The sequence below is a fragment of the Macrosteles quadrilineatus genome, unplaced genomic scaffold (assembly GCF_028750875.1).
Source record: "Macrosteles quadrilineatus isolate MER2022 unplaced genomic scaffold, UCM_ALF_1.0 Scaffold_8__2_contigs__length_117827958, whole genome shotgun sequence".
NCBI classification, from domain to species: domain Eukaryota; kingdom Metazoa; phylum Arthropoda; class Insecta; order Hemiptera; family Cicadellidae; genus Macrosteles; species Macrosteles quadrilineatus.
The window spans coordinates 3,069,310-3,087,047 of record NW_026542601.1 but is presented as its reverse complement, the minus strand read 5'-3'; the positions used below and the strand labels follow the sequence as shown (position 1 = coordinate 3,087,047).

Sequence of the window (17,738 nt, the reverse complement as noted above, 5' to 3'; positions counted from 1 at the left end):
CACCACTCTCAATGTTTAAAATACACAATTCCATAATCTAGCTCCTTGTCACCTCTCTCTATATATTTACGAATCTCCTTTCTTCCCCATGTGTAGGCTACTCTCTCCTTCCATCTTCTTCCTCGTCACCTGTCCTGTTATTCTCTCTTCTTTCTTTTTCAATTATTACTACCACTCTCCATTCATCTTTGTCCTTCTCACATTGCCCCTAGATTACGGCGGAGTCCTGGGGGAGGAGATGGTCGGGCCTTGTGCAGACTTCAAACTCGGCGAGGACGACCTGATGGCCTACGACTTCATCCGCAAGTTCCATCTGGACACCCCGGTTCTGCAGATGCCTGGAGTGACCAGAGTACGAGGATCCAACAGAGTCCAAGTGGCTTACAGATTAGATAGGGACTCTGATCTCGTACTACCTACGAGGTAAATAGTCTGACCTTGAATTATGTGAACTGTTGAACCATGTGTGGTGAAATATATTGGAGGAAACTTCAAAAATCTTGAAAGAGCAAAGGCTAGCAAACAAGGTAACGAATAATTCAATTCTCTAGTTCTTGTCACTGGGAAAATAACTAAAATCACATCTTATAACTCCGTAATTTAATTATAAAAGATAAACCAATTTAAATGTGAAGGAAAGTGAAGGAAACCCCAAATTACTTGATAGCCTACTGATGTTTCATAAAAAAAATATTTTTGCCCTTAAGTGTTAGTTCATGTTTTTACTAATAATCTTCGGAAAATCTATTAACTCTGAACTTCATTTTGATGTGCCATACTTATAATTCTATTCCATTAATGACCTTAAACGATGAACACGGATTTCAATATGTTACACTATTCAGTATTGAATGTATTTTTATTTTTTTTTACATTGAACCCTATTGATGTTGGCACTTCGCAGTGTAAGCCGTACTAACAGGCTCACCAATCGGATCCATCCGATTTCGAAGAGATATATCTTACAACATTGCACAAAGCATATGCCATACAGTACATTGTAAACACTTTTACAAGATAATATACTAATTTCACAGGAAAATGGACCCAGACCCAGAAATTGTACAAACCAAAATGCGTGGATTACAAGGCTACTTAGTTTTTTTTTTAATATCTAGTTGATGTATTTGGGTATCATCAGAGTCAAAAGGCATTATAACAGCAAGTTAGATTCTATCAATTTAGTTACTTCATTGTGGTTTTGTTTGATTGATTGCAGGTTTACTCTCAATTCATATTGCTACATGAGTTTCAGTTAATGTATTCATATTATAATTCAATGCAAATTTAAACGGAATCGATCAAAATAAATCACCGATGAATATCTGATAGATCTGTGTGGGGGGTCTGAAATGGCTTGGAAACGTTTTGCGAATACAACGAAATATATTTAAAATAAGAAAATCAATACATTTGAAACGTTCTCCTTATTCTAAACGTTGAAATTCCCCTAGTACCATACGTATACTGTACCTTATAGACATTTGATTTTCATAAATATCTCCCCATTGGGATTGCACCAGTAGTTTTCCTTTTCCGCACTTTGAAAACCCCCTGGCACCATACAGATACCTTTCAAACGTGTGATTTTTCATAAAAATTTCTCTTCCTCTATTTTTTTCTCCTCCTCTATTGGGCCTTCAGTGGTAGTTCTCCAAGATGTATGGAGTAAAAGTACGTCCATGTATGGAGTAAAACCTTTACTCCATACATCTTGGTAGTTCTCTTTCTTTTGCACTTTTGAGAGCTCCTGGTACCATAGTTATATTTTTCAAACATGCGATTTTCAGAGAAATCTTCCCGTTTGGCCTCCCACGGCAGTTTTCCTTCATATGCACCTTCAGGGCTCGCAAGGTGGCCAAGAGCTCCTGGCACATCCTGCGAGTCACCGACCTTCTTCAGCGACCGCAGTTCCTGGTCACCCTCAACCCTCGCAGGGAGGCGGTGGAATTCTCCATCGTAGACTTCAATGGAGACTTGCAGACCTTGGTGTTCACCAAGACTCAGGTATTTGGTGACAAACTTTTGTGTGTATATTTTAAAATACAAACTTATTGCAGCAAGAGTGTTAAATACTTTTATCTTAGTCATTTTCAAAACTTAATAGCCTAATCGAATTATAAAGTTGATATTAGCTCTCCAACTAATAACAAATGGGGCTTAGAAGTAACGTTGTTCTCTTAATTTTAGAACAAAAGTCATAAGAAAAAATAAAGTTTTTAAAATATTTAACGTAACTCGATCTTTCACTTGGTACAGTATGCACATGACTAGCATGACGTAATAGAAAAGGCAGTGGCTACGTCACTGTTCGCAACGGCTGTCTAAATCATTACGGCAAAGGTCACGGCCTCTTGAATGGACTTGAGATTTATGCGGCAGTGGTAATGAGTCAATAACAATATATCTGACAGGCGGTGGCAGTGCTGTCATCTGATTCGCCGCTAATATAGAGAGCAGCTGACAGGGAATAACAGCTGATTTACAGGATTGCCAACTTACAAACCGACAGGCGTGAAATTTCCCACCAGCGGTGGCGATAAGTCGGTCCAGTGCGTTTCGGTAGCTAATCTGCCAAGATCCGATTGGGTTTTTTAGTACCTGTCAACACTTTGGTCTTTTTAGAGGTTGGATTACCGCTTGCCAAAATACCGCTTGGTCAAAATAACCACGTCATTTGCAAATTTACTTCAGAAAACATTCTTAGCTGCCGTGCCGTGTGCGGCCTTCCTGCTTGAATTTGAGAGGGGAGTGCGCAAAATAGTCCGTGATCTATGAAACTGGGAGCTAGCCATTAGAAATTCTTATTGCAAGTCATTTGCGATTAGGAAACAATAATTATACAGTACTTGGAGTGGAATAAAATCGTGTAATCCGCCAATCTAATGAAGGACTTGCAAAAGCGTCTACATGTAATTGAGGTGTTCAAAGAAATACCTCAACATCTATTTAAGCCCTAAATAAAATTTGAGAAATATTATTTGCCTGTACACTCTTAAAAATGTAATTTTCTGTAAAATCTTAACTCGAGATACCTACACATAAGATATACACGATTTTAAATCAGCTATGAAATGTTTAACTTTTACACTGAAACTTTCAGTCTTTAAATGACTGTGGATCCTGGTAATGGCAGAGAATACAGTTATGTTCTAGCTAGACTAACACATACACGAACATTTTCGCTACTGTGAGATGCCGACTAACCAATTTTTTAGGACAATTTATAGTGATGTTAATTCAACGCTCGAAATCCTAAACGAATCCAATGATATTTAAATTTGCCTAACGCGTATAAAGTAGTTCCGTTCGCAGCTCTATTGTCAAGCAAATTCGAGGCTGCAGAATAAACTTGTCACAAATTTTACGAGATTTTATAGGTGTTTTGGCCTTTGACCTTTCTAACTGTGCTGATGCTCCTAATCCACACTAAGCCTGCGTCCACGTTACACTCCTATCCTGAACATATTTAAATATAATGCAAATTGGTTTAGCTGGTTGAAAATGAACTTATTCTGTTTCCTTGATTTAAATTATGAATCTCTGGCCGCCTGATAAAGATGTTATTGTTTGGAGATACATCCGCTTGGTACAAACTCAGTATAGGCTAACCTCTTTATCTGCTTTATGCAGCGTTAGACAAAAGTATATGGACACCCATTATCAATATTTTAGTGGGTTACACCAGGAAAACCAAACTCTGTACACTTCTATATGGCATAAAAGTGCACTTTTTTGGTATCCAAATTTCGCTCGAAACCTCAAAATGGATAATTTTGGAGTAGAGGTAACTCAAAAATTTAAATAGGAAGCCCTATCAAGTGACCCATAATTTTAAAGGCCATTAGTTAAAAAATATCGGTTTTGGTTGTGTTGCTAGCCTAGTGGTTAACGTCTCGGACTTCGGTGCGGGAGGGACGGGTTCAATCCACGGCACATCCACTAAACTTTAATGGGTTTGGACTGCTTTCCCTTAAAAGTGTTTGACTTCTTTACATAAATGCCACTGGCGTAGATACAAGCAAAAAAAAGAGAGGTTATGTTTTCGTTTATAACCTCTCATTGCCACTGACACTGACAGTGATGCAACGAAACATTGTACCAATCACTAATTGCACCACTCAACAATTAAATTGGCCTGAACAGCTGAAGTTCGGATCATTTGAGTTTTACTTCTTCTCTCTCAATCCTTGAACCTCAACCTCATAACAACTAACACAGGTAACGGACCAATGAGGTTCAAGGATTGATTGAGAGAGAAGAAGTAAAATTGTATGCTTGCTTAATTAATTATGACAACTGACAACTAATCAGCTGTTTGTTTAGACCAATTTAATTGTCGATGAGTGGTAAGTGGTGCAGGTGCAATTCGGGAGCCCTGGCTGCAAAATTAGTGCAATTAATGCCTGCTGCAATTAATTAGTGTTTGTGACGATTCGTTTCATCATTGTCAGTAGTGGCATTGAGGATATAAACGAAAACATAACCTCTCTTTTAGAAGCCATGAGTAGTGATTCAGTGATTGTTAGTAATAAAAAAACTGTCATAGGTACCTAAAAGAGGTACACGCAGCTCGCGTCGCGTTAATAGTCTATAACGACACTCGTAGAAGTTTTTAAAGCACTCGCCAAGGCTCGTTAAATTTTCTACTCGTGTCGTAAAGATCGTAGCGCAAACTACTATCTTACTATTGAAACTTCTTTATTGATTCAATGGCAGATGTCCTTCCGTTCAATAGTCTAACAACATTTCTAGGTCAAAACTGAATTGCAATGTAGTTTGCTGTGTTATGAGGGGAACCGGTAAAAATAAGAGCATTCCGTAGGCCTACTTGATGACTTTTCCTAATTAGTTTTATTTTTGAATTGGTATGATGGTTGTTGGTGTTATGGTATAGCCATGGAAGAATCAACACAAAAATAAGTAGTTCAAGATTCAAGCAGATTTATTGAGCCGTTCGGTTTATAACAATTGGCCAAGTCACTAACACTAAACTAAAATACAAAACAGAGATGCATTCCTCTTGATTTACAAAACAAAATGTCCAAAGAGCACATACAAATGTCCAAAGAGCACACCATGCATAATAGATAAATAATAAAAAACTGTTAAAAAAAAGTTCCCAAAACATTAGAATACAAACCTAATAATTTTTATTTGTATTAGGTAGCCTATACTTTTATTCTAATTTGTTTACTTTTTAATCTTGAGGCAGTGCTTAAAAATATGTACACACCCCCTTCTCATCAAATGCCTGCAGACTAAGAAAAGTTCCATTTGGATCTGACTAATGTATTTTCACTAAAATATCTCCTTGACGCTTGACTGTTTGAACATTGGAGACATTTTGTTTTTACTAATCAAAAACCTTGTAAAGCTATGTTGAAGTATACATTTTATCCTATGCCTCTTTCTCTCAGATCTTTGACAAGAACTGGCACAAGATCCACTTCGGCGTGTTCGCAGACAGAGTTGTTCTCTACATAGACTGTGGTCTGCTTAGCACCGAGACGTTGTTACCTAGAGGGCCTATCGACGTCAACGGCAACATCAGCGTGGCCAAACAGGCCAACTCTAGGCATACGGTGCCGGTAAGTAGCAGTGCTGGTCAGTGGTTGAACAGGCCAACTCTAGGAATACATTGCCAGTAAATATTAAGTTAGTGGCCAGTGGCCAAACAGGCCAACTCTAAGCATAAGGTGCCGGTAAGTAGTAGTGGCCAAGTGCCCAACAGGCCAACTCTAGGCATACAGTGCTGGTAAGTAGCAGTGACCAGTGGTCAAACAGGCCAACTCTAGGCATACGGTGCCGGTAAGTAGCAGTGGCTGGTGGCCGAACAGGCCAACTCTAAGCATACGGGGCCGGTATGTCAAATAAATTATTTCCCCAAATTTTAGGGTAATTTTAAAATTTCCAATTAATTATTTAGATGTTTTAGAGTACCGGTACAAGTAAGTTAGTTGTTGCGAACAGATAGCTTTGTTTATTTCAATTGGCTAATCAAACAATAAATGCAGTAATAAAAAAAAAAACGCCCCGACATAGTTCTGAGGTTTAGCTGATTTTCTTTGTTTTGTTTCTAGGTGGATCTTCAATGGATGCTGCTCAGTTGTGACCCAACGCGGCCCACCCGAGAAACTTGCGATGAGCTTCCGGTAAAACAGAATAACAGCAATCGAACACTTTAACTTAACATTTTACTAGAAAATCCTGATACTTAATAGAGTGTACTATAGCAGTTTTACACAAAACCTAGATGTAATGAAACTTCTTTCTTTTGGGCAATTTGATATATGTTTTCTGTACTATAAGCTACTCTAAAATAGAGAATATTTTTGTGAACAGCGTTGGAAATCAACATGGCACATTAGTTTCATAAATACCTGTTTGGACATTTACTTTGTTTTACAGATTTTTAAAACCTTCCGATGGATCCGAAGTGACAGAAAATTATAATAATAACTGTACACTAGCTGCCAGGTGTCACCAATTTAATTTCCAATTAAATTCATACTAGATGTCCCCAACAATAATCAAAAGTCAAATTTTGTCAGACTTTCAGTGCATACTCAACCCGTTTAGCGCCTGGACTATATATCAATTTCACTGCATCAATTGCTAAATAAATAAGTGTAAACAAAGAAAAGTAAAAACAACAACATATAGTTTGTTTTGTAAACAGCTGAGTCAAAAATAAAATAATATAAAAAAAGAACTGATCACATGTTGAAGGAATTTAAAACGTAAACATGCTAGTAAAGCTAGTGACGTAATTAATTGTCTATGTTTATTATCCATACCGTTATCAGTTCTAATATCCTTGATAATTAAACCACCCTCATTGAATCAATGTACATCGTAATTCCCCATATTCATTTATTTGAACTATAAAATATTCAGCTCCTCCAAACGTAACCACAACTAAACACACGCCAAACAACTTTTTAAAACGTGTAAAAAATGGATTTTCCTACCCTTTCCTAAAAAAGTTGAGCAGTATAATAATTTGCATATCCTTTTTTTAAGACTCGTGTACAGAGCCTCGACTTGTATACATCCATGGTGTTACTTTTCTCGGTGGTCTACTAATCTTACTTATTTCCTAAAAATCAATGACAAATCAGAGTAAATAAAATAACCTCATAACTGGTACTACAGAGCATTTTCTATCTAACCAGCTGTTAGTTAAAAGAAAATTAGATTGCACTAAAACAAACCGAAGATTACAAAGATTTATTTAAAAAATCCTTTAAACATCCTAGTATGTTACCTATGTATATTTAAATAATCTGTCATCCTCTTATCGAAGGATTGAATGTATCAATGATTAGCATTACACACAGTATAAATAAGTGAACCCTTAGTATGTCTTTTAATTTTATCCAAATGCTGAATTTGTGTTACAAACGCTGAATGTTTACAGCTGTTATGTTAAACAAATTATATTACACCAAAAGCTAGTTTAGAATCTTAGCGTCGGCTGCTAGACTTTTCAAAAATTAAAACTTAATTTATAAATTACTGGGACCCTAAACTAAAATTATGGCTTCGACATTCCCTAGTTCTCAAAATTATCTTTCTTTCAACACAAAAATCATGAAAATCCGTCGAGTGGTTGATTCAGAATCGTGAAATAAAAAAACCCTGTTTCGTTTTAATATTATAGATGATTAAAATAATAGTTTTTATCTACATGTGATGCATGTTTAACTATTTTAAGACAAATTGGTGTAATCATATTCAGGGCTTAGGCTATTGCCATGTATTTAAGACTTATTATGAAAAGATATTACCATTGAACGATAGTTATATCATATCTCTTAACAGTACTACAATATCCTATTGCTGTTTGGTGACGAATGATGAAGCTAAATAGTAAAAACACACCCTGCACAGTAACATGTTTTAATTCCAATTTGAATGTATCCCTTGTGAGATACGAGATACAACAAAATAAAGTAATTGATAATTAAATTATTTTCTTAGCAATTCCAAGTTCGGCCATCGACAACTATCGTTACCGGCACCGCTCGTCCTTGCGATACGGTGTGCCCAGCGGGACCTCCGGGGCTTAATGGTACAGAGGTGAGAACCTGGATATGCTAGGAGGTAGTTTTTTTTTGCTAAACAGAATGTTTTAAAGTTTTAATATTTCTTTTCAAATTATTTCATACTTCAAACACAAGGTTTATAAAAATACATTACATTCTATGTTTACATTTTGTATGAGAATGTAATTTTTTCTGTTTCATTAGTTGTGAGGTACTTGTTTATGATGTATTAAATAAATACATGCATTTTAACAAGTCAAAAATAAAGAAGATAACACTCTTCAAATAAAATGTATATATATATCTTATTTAAAATATAGTATCAGGGGACTGAGCCATGGCTCGGTATAGTTTATTTTGATTTTAATCAAAATAAAAGAACCTGATGTTTCATTTACAACTAATTTTGGCTTTTATTATTTAAGTTTTGTTAAAATTTCAATTTATAATAATGGAAATTTTAACCTATTATTTTAACAACAAATTAGTTTATTTTACAGTCGATGGTAAAAATCACAAATATATTCCCCTGGTCTTTGGATCCTAAACGTAAAATTTTCACAAATGTTTAACTGTTAGTATTGTAGGTTTGAGATTTAAAGGCGTTTAAAGTCATTGATTGACCTAATGCAACATTTTTTTACTAATTCTAGGGCAAGAGAGGTCCCCAAGGACCAAGAGGAGAGATGGGACTACCAGGATTTCCCGGAAGAGATGGATCACCAGGAATCAGAGTAAGTCACAAAAAAAGAAATTTCAAATAAAAATGTAAGCCTGGAATCCAAGCTAACTTATTATCAATTGATTTTATTTTGAGCATGGAATTTCTTTGTATGATGGTGTCAAATTTTAAATCTGTAATAAATTTACAAAATAGATTAGATCCTTCCCTTCAGATATTTATATTTTATAAGATATCAATCATCTTTCATTAAAATTTTGAAACACTACTGAAAAGGCACATCCAATATATTGCTGAAGTTTATATCAGCACTGATGTTTGTTAATGATTTATTGTGAGTGGAATTTTTAAAGATACTGATGTAGGTACTTAATAAAATTTGTTTGGATTTATTGTTAAGTTAAATAATTAGTAGTTTGAACATCAAGGTTGAAATCCAAAATATCAAAAATAAAGGAAACAAGGGAGACAAAGGCAAATGAAATATTTGGAAATGTTTTTTTTTTTAAATATGGTAAGATTGTCTTAAATATTTAAGCATTTTATACAAGATTTTAAATTAATTAAAATCAAAATGGCAGTTTCCATTAATTACTACTTGAATTAAAAGCCACAAACCTTGAACAAATAAAGTATGGGTAGGGTACGGTTGAATTTTGTTTCTAAAACGGTGGGCCAGTTTCTTAAACGACAAGTTTCATATGAAAAGCATTTACACAGAGGTACAGCAAGTACAGGCAGCAAAATATACTTCCTTCTGAGCTTTCTACCTTTAATTTAAGGAGACCAACTTCTGCATGATAAAACTGAACGTAAGTTTTGTAAAATGGGTAGGTAACTTAAATTGTTCATGACCTTTGTTTAAAAAATCGCCAAATAACCAATTATATTTACATTGTTTAGATATTTAGATTCCAACAGAGTGAGGCTTTCTTCCTCAGGAGTTTAATGAAGACCATCAACAATTTATTTTATAATGATATTCTCTTTATAACTTTCTCCTTTTGCCCAGGGACCTACTGGAGTTCCGGGTTATCCTGGTCCTTCTGGACCTCCCGGACCTCCTGGAATATCTGGGATACCGGGATTGCCTGGACCCAAAGGTAACATTGTAAGTATTTGTATGAATTGGTTGGAGGTTTTTTATCAAAAAACTGTTTCTATGTGTTCTATGTAACTGTGTCTACTAGTAGTCATCATATTGATTGTAGGGTTCGCTTAAAATGAGTGAAAAAGGTAGACATCTACTGTTTCTGTCAACTAGCTGGTTGTTTTGTCATCGCCTTAATTAGGTTCAAAATTCCTTTTAAATAACAACTATTTCATATTTCATGTGTTTTAGTAACTGCTTTATGTATTAAAACTTGTATTCATTTAAGACATAACAAAAGATTAAAACTGTTCGACAAACAAGTTTTCTCAGCCTGCAAGAACTCTACAGGACTATATGTATTATTTTGCCATTGGCTATAGTTTACACATTCAAACTCAATTTTAGTTTTAACAATCTGTTTTACTGTATGTTAATGTAGTGCAACAATATGATCAATGATATACTTGTCCAGGGCGAGCCAGGATATCCGGGATTGAAGGGAGATAGAGGAGAGCCTGGATTGTCAGGAGCTCTTTTGGGTGGAGGAGCAGCACTCTCTGGACCACCGGTAATGATAGCTTTTATTCATGTCCCCATTACCAGGGCCGGATGTAAGTACAGGCAAACTAGGTGCCTAGGGGGCCATACCCCAAAAACATTATGTGAATTTAAAAGAACTGCGTACTAAAATTAAATAGCCACATAAACTGTGTAACATGTCTACATTGTGTGATGAAAAAATCATATCTTAATAGACACTGCTGCGTTGTCAGAAAGAGGCGACGTGGGCTAGATGTCAGGTGACTAGAGCCGCTACATCAGAATGATGAGAATCGTATTGCAGGGCTGCCGGTGGGATTCGGGCTGGCATGATGACTGTGAGTCAGAGCAGATGGTAACCATTTGTTCAGCACAAAGATCGTTCTCCAAATTGAAACTATAGTATTGACTCAGTACATCTATGAGATACTGCACTTTTATCCTTGTTAAGTATCGAAAACCTTGAAGTAGGTTAAATATGATGATGTTGGTAGGCCTACCTTTATTGATTTAAAATTAAGAAATCCTAACCTCTGTACCAAATTAGTTTTACATATATCAAAATGTTATGCAAAAATATAGATTATCTTATTTTATATGAAAAGTTAAGCACAAAAAGGACTTTAAAAATTTGAGATTTTTTACAACATTTTCCTCCGGACCCCACCCCCGTTATGGGGTTACCTCGATGGGGTTATTCCATATCCCCATGCCCCCTAGAGGGCCGGGGCCACAAACTCAGTCTAGGGGCCCACAGACCCTAAATCCAGCCCTACCTATTACAAAACGGGAATTTTAAAAAACGATTTACATAATAGAAATCAGTGTTTTAACTGGAGCACTCTAAGAATGTCTATGTGTAAAATAACAAATTTCTTCGGTGGACAAAATTTGTTTGGTCTCGTCAAATTAGATGAAAAAGTATTTAAAAATAAATAGGCCTGCAATATAAATGAAGCTAGGATTTAGTCATTGTAAAGTTCTATCTAATGAAATAATATTTTTTTCTCAATCTTTCAAGGGATCTCCTGGACTTCCGGGTGCTAAAGGGGAACCTGGACCAACAGGGATTCCTGGACTTCGGGGAGAAAAGGGGGAAAGAGGAGAAGAAGGACCACAGGTATGTTGATTTGAGATTATGGAAAAACCTAACTGTGTACCTATTTTGCAAGATTTGTTTGCAGTTAAGCCGCGTTTACTTGAAGGCAGTTTGGCAGGCAAGCCACCTGCCTCAGGTAAACTTGAAATACACTGAGGTAAGTAACCTGCCTGCTCTACTGGCATTATGTAAATGCAACTTTTGTGAAGTAAATCTAATATACTTAATGCGAGGAGAGTTTTATCTGTAATATATCCCATTTTCAGCCTTGACCAATTTTTTACAATGGAGGACGAGGTGTTATTTTACATCCTAATCTGGCAGAGGGGCGAATGGTAACTGAAAATGTCGCTTTGCCAATATACAAAATAGTAGACCTTTTTCTCAGAGTAAACAATTATTTCAGGGGCCGCCTGGTTTGCCAGAGACAGTTTCAAGTATAGAGGGCAACTTTACTGGATTCCCAGGACAAATGGGACTACCCGGACCCAGGGGTGCTCAAGGGGAACCGGGAGAAATAGGGGAACCTGGTCTTCCTGGTGTAAAAGGTACAAGCTATCCCAATCCATATGGAGTATTACCATCAGTGCCTAAATTAAACTGCTAATGTGTCTTTATTCTTTTAGATATTTACAGTGTGTAGCAAAAAATCTGACGGTTGTAAAATGTAAATAACTCTAACGTTTTAAGTGATACAACATGTTTTATTTCTATATTACAGATTGGTATTTACGAACATTTATAACAGTAACTATAAAAGGGTGATTTCGTTCCATTTAAGATTTGAAAATTATGTCTTGCATTCTACTTGCACTGGAATTGTCAAACACTTTCCCTAACATTGAAGAAGAAATGTTGGCTATTTCTTGGCCGGTCATCCAATGTGCGGGCATCGTTTGTGTAAAATCTTGATTTCAGTAGATCCCACAAAAAAATCACAAACTCTGAGACCTGGAGATCGAGCTGGTCACCTAATGTCCCCGAAACGCAAGACAACTCGTCCATGGGACTTGCTTCTTAAGAAGTTCATTACCGTACCTCACCAGCTGTGTGGGCAGTTGCTTCATCCTGCTGGCACCAAATGCTTCTGCAGTTTAAGTGATTTCTGTGTAGTTTGGGAATCAGGAACATAAGTGTTCTGGGACTTGTTTTCCACCTTGTATAGATGTAATAGAATCAATGTTTTCAAGTGTATGATGATTTTGCTCTAACAGCATAATAGTATCTTCTTTTCACCATGTATAAAAAGTAGATACTGATGCATTTTGAAACTGATAAAAATAATATTTTTAGGAGAAAGAGGAGAAACAGGACCTCGAGGGGAACCTGAGGAAAGAGGCATTCCTGGTGAAAGAGGTTTGGATGGTACTCCAGGAGAGAAGGGAGAGATGGGATATCCCGGACCTACAGGTCCTGTAGGACCCACAGGGGCAACAGGACTTGCGGTAAGTCACATAGTAAAAGAATACCCCGTCTTAAGCGAACCTGCATAAGCAAATTGCCATTTGCCTGATTATATTTTCACTTCAATATCTCCTTAAAATGTCAGATTTATTCCCTATTTAAATAGACTTAGTTTAACCTGTTAGATTTGCTGCTACAGGGAAGGTAATAGTTTTTTTTTTTACTTAAGTGAAATATTATTGTTCCGTTTTATATAAATTATTTTTCCAAATTTTATCTAAATGTGCTCATAAACTTGAATATTGTTAATAATTGAACCTGGAAAGAATAATTATTAAAATTTAGATTGACTTACCATACCTCACATGGGGCCTTACCCCATGTCCCCGTAGTTAGCCCGCCATGACGTCTTCTTTCTCCGCACACACACACACACATGACAACAAGATGGTCGCTCGGCTCACCTGATCTGCCGCCGCGCATGCACGATTGATAGACACATGGGGTTTTGACATGGCTTGACCCAAGGACTATTTTACCTTATTTGGCGGGCTATTTAAATGGTTGTGGAGATTGGGCTCCACAAAATCTCCCCCCCCCCTCCCCCCTGCAGCCAAAGAGAAGAGAGTGATCCCCGTCAATAGGTCTACATTAGCAGTTTGATTCTTTATATTACTAATAATGGTTTACCTTAGTGGAAAATCTTATAAAGATATGGTGTTGCTGAAGAGTTCAATCTATAGAGTTTTGCAATGTCAAAATAGCATGTAAAATTTAAAATAATTCATCATCTAGGGTCCTTCAGGGCCTCCAGGAGTTCCTGGAGCTCAAGGCGAACCTGGACCACCAGGAATAGATGGAACTCCTGGAATTCCCGGATCGGCTGCTGCAGCGGGAGATCCTGGACCACCTGGAGTAGCAGGGCCTCCTGGGAAACAAGGACTTGAGGGGCCTCCTGGATTGAGAGGGGAGAGAGGGGAGCCGGGAACACCAGGAATACCAGGAAGTGACGGACTGCCTGGGCTTGTAGGAGAGATGGTGAGTATGAGGACTTCATGGTTGGATAACAGATTGGGAATTATTGCAGGGCGAATATTAGTAACCCAAAGCTGCTCAAAACACACTTGCTTTAATCTTTACAATCTACATTACCCAAGAATCTGGTGAACAAATCAATGGTCCCTGAAACACTAAATTTAAACATTTTTTTAAACTAATAATACATTGTTTAATTTAATTTGGTTCTGATACATTTTTTATGTGTGATTTAGGTACCGGTACATGTTCAACTGATTTTTTGCTCCCCACACTGTCCGCCTAGTTAGATGTTAAAACTTTGAAATAATGTTTTAAGGCTGAATAAAAATTTCTTCTTGAAACCAAACTCTTTTTTATAAAAAAATATATTATTCACATATATGATGTTCCAGGGCCCAGCAGGCGAAAGAGGTGATCCTGGACTTCGAGGAGCTGTGGGACCTATGGTGAGTAAAAAGGAGTTGGATTTGTGAAAAATCTTCTATTTTAGTCAAAAAATTTCATTTGAGAGAGAATTTAAAAAAAGGTCAGCAAACATAACAAAAACACTGGGAAATAGTGTTTGCACAATAGCGATTAAAATTGTAACTTGCAGTTTTGTATGTAATTTACTGTACATATTGTTACATGAGACATGTACCATTGACTGGAGTAGACATAGTGATAGTGGAGTAAACATACCATCTACATGAACCAGTGCTGTAGCCTGTGTTGAAAGTTCGTTGTGGATGGGGCTAGGTTTTGGAGTAAGAACTTACTGCAAAATATAAACAGGCTTTAATCTGTCTAATCACTTTCACATTTTTACCATGGTGAAAAAAAAACATTATTGTCATAGTTTTCTCATCACAAGTTATGACTAGGTCCAGTGTATGGTGGTGGTAGTAAATGGCTTACAGTGTCATCTTGCAAAAATATGTAGGTTCACCGTTTTAACTCTTGAAAATCTAAGGTCTTTGATAAATCATGCCAAGATGTAGGTACAGGTCTTAATTTGAAATGTGACGTCGTAAGTGACTGAATGACTATTTATGGGTCTTCTTCAAGAGCTGTCGCTTGAGGTAGACCTAGAAGCTCACCAGGTAGATGGAGTTGGTACCCAAAAGCTAATTCAGCATTAGATGTCTGAAAGTCTTTACGATAGTCGCTGTGAATGGCGTGGCAGGTTGAATCGGTGTGGCACGAGAGCTGCTTTAAGCTGACGATGGAATCTCTCGACTAACCATTAGCACAAGGGTGATAGCTGCACGTTCTGATTCACTCTGCACCAAAGGTCTTTCCAAGGACATGAAATAATGCTGACTCGAGTTGGCGTCCTTGATCAGTACTGATGCCCAAGGTGAGCCGTAACGGGAAAACCAGCACACTACTAGAGCCTCAGCTACTTCTTCGTCAGTGATGATTTTCGATGGATGAATTTCTGGCTATCTGGTATAGCGGTCGATAGCTGTCAGGCAATAGGGTTTCTGTATGGTCCCGGATGGTGGAAGTGGTCATGATTCAAATGTGAACATTGTAAAATTTTAATGACTGAAGTAAAAAGCGATCCATGGTGTGTATGAAGGCCTACATGATGGGTGATCTTAGCACGTGGACATTTCTCACAGGCTAGAGCCCAGTTTCTACAGTTTTGATGAATTCTGGGCCAAACAAAGCGATTTGACAAGTGTTGCGAAATCTTTAATGCATGTCTCAGAGTGTGTATTGAATTAAACACTGAGCGTCTAAGGGACTCAGGGACAAAAGGTCGTTGTAGAAATTGTATTGTCACAGTATACATCTAGAAATCTTACAGGAATATTGATGAGCTAGAGTAATAATACAACTATAGACTAACCAACACAAGTAGACTTCCCATACCATTGTAAATTTTGAAGCTCGTTTTACGTGTCTAGTTCGTGTACGGTGACACTGGGCGCTAGTGTTGACGAATTTTTGTTTCTATTATTTTAGGGTTAATTTCTTGATTTGTGCTTTACCATTTGATTATATAACTAGGGGAAAAGATATTGTTTATGATTAGATCGTATTATTTGGTTAAATGAGGTTTTAAATGACTGTAATAACGGGAAACAAATTGTAAACAAAACACGACCTCTACATAAACCGTACAGAACTAACAATAAAATTGTCTTCAGCTGTTCCATAAGGATGAGAAATGTACTAAGGGAGTATGTTTTATCTATGATACACTATAGCCTACTAAAAAAATAAACAAACAACTAATATTCATCGAACAAAACATATGTTTGGAAAAATTTGGTCTCCTGCAGGATAATGCACCACAAGACAATCTGTTTGGCTTTACAAATAATTATACTTTCCCTAGTTTTTATTGGTCACTATTCCCATTAATTGGCAATATCTATCAGTGCCCTCTGTGTTAGCATCAGAAGATTTGATCAAAAAATCAAAAATCCTTTTTCAGGGTCCCCAAGGACTACCTGGACCTGAAGGACCTCCTGGTCCTGAAGGAGGGAAAGGAGAGACAGGACTTACAGGAGACCAGGGACCTGTAGGACCTAGAGGACTGCCTGGGGTAATGGTGAGTTACTGGGTGCTTAACTGTACCATTGACATATTACACTTCATTCTACATTTTGTGATGCGAGTATGCTAAAAACTATTAAGAACCTCTTAGTACAACATATATACGTTTCACCATTGACAAGAACAATTAAATATAGACCGACAGCCGTGCTGCGGTTAGCATAGGTTCTGGTATCCACCACTGGGAGCGCCGTGTAGTTACATAGCGCGTACACCGTACTATTTGTCGCTCCGAGCAATGGACGCCAGAACCTATGCTAACTGCAGCACAGCTGTCGGTCTATTAAGGACAGCTGGGCTCCACTTCCAGCCATCTAACAGTTTCTGACTTTTCACAATATGAAAACAGCAACCTTTTGGTTGTCAGGTGAGCAATATAACCATTAAGCTACTCAGCTGCATTCCAAGTTTTTATTAATATTTAAAAAGTGTTTTTGAGTATCAAAAACTTTCTTGGATGTTCTCTGGGTCACTGAATAAACTCAATGCAAGGTAAAAAAATTATGAGTTTACCTAGCCCAGTGATGGATAGGAAAACACCCTGTAATTTTTATCAATAAAGTGTTGAATAAACTCACTACCTCATCAGTAGCTGTCTTAGACTCTTTCACCTTAGTATAACACTTACCCAGGAATTATATGTGTAGTCCCACCTAAAAGAAAAATACCCCCGCCGCAGCAGACCTGCAGACTAAGCGAATTTCCATTTGACTGATTGGATTTACACTGAAATGTCTACTAAAAAATATAACATTAATTACCTATTTAAATAGAATTAGTTTAACAAGTACTTAGGTTTGCTGCATCAGGGAGGGTAAAACTGTTTTTTTTTTTTTTTTTTTTTTGTAAAATGTTAATAGTTAGTAAGAAATAAAAACATTTTCCAAATTTGATCAAAATAGCTTCATAAACAAGCAAACTACAACAGTTTACTTATCCTCCATAAGAATAACATAGGAATTTTAAATTTACAATTTTTTGGAATTTTCTCCGTAACCATTAGGCGCATAATAACGCTTCAATATACTAAATTATTTGTTTTTTTAAGCTCTACAAAATGGTTTGGAAAGAAATTGCTAAATTTTATGTTTTTTGGGTCAAAAATGGGAAAAACCTATTTTTACCCCATAAAACGCCCCGTAAACCCCCGTTCCCCTGGTCCGATCAAGCTGGATCGCGAACTCGTTCGAATAAACGTAGGTTTACACGTTTGTACCAAATTTCATCAAAATCGGATCATTTTTGCTCGAGTTATCGTGCTAACGGACACATATATATATA

At 36.9% G+C, this 17,738-nt stretch overlaps 1 protein-coding gene across 4 annotated transcripts in view; it reads left to right on the top strand.

Annotated features, from left to right (window-relative positions):
• The window catches only part of LOC129001043 (collagen alpha-2(IX) chain-like), a 51,617-nt gene that overhangs the window by 14,376 nt on the left and 19,503 nt on the right, over window positions 1–17,738 (top strand). For 3 of the 4 annotated variants that reach the window (XM_054428192.1, XM_054428189.1, XM_054428191.1), the window contains 14 exons: window positions 213–423; window positions 1,791–2,007; window positions 5,421–5,591; window positions 6,084–6,155; window positions 7,987–8,085; window positions 8,705–8,785; window positions 9,746–9,844; window positions 10,299–10,394; window positions 11,388–11,486; window positions 11,872–12,013; window positions 12,759–12,910; window positions 13,665–13,907; window positions 14,300–14,353; window positions 16,336–16,452. In XM_054428192.1, coding sequence (XP_054284167.1) covers window positions 213–423; window positions 1,791–2,007; window positions 5,421–5,591; window positions 6,084–6,155; window positions 7,987–8,085; window positions 8,705–8,785; window positions 9,746–9,844; window positions 10,299–10,394; window positions 11,388–11,486; window positions 11,872–12,013; window positions 12,759–12,910; window positions 13,665–13,907; window positions 14,300–14,353; window positions 16,336–16,452 — 1,853 coding nt within the window. The remainder of the gene's footprint in view (window positions 1–212; window positions 424–1,790; window positions 2,008–5,420; window positions 5,592–6,083; window positions 6,156–7,986; window positions 8,086–8,704; window positions 8,786–9,745; window positions 9,845–10,298; window positions 10,395–11,387; window positions 11,487–11,871; window positions 12,014–12,758; window positions 12,911–13,664; window positions 13,908–14,299; window positions 14,354–16,335; window positions 16,453–17,738) is intronic. The other variant, XM_054428190.1, reaches the window with a different exon arrangement.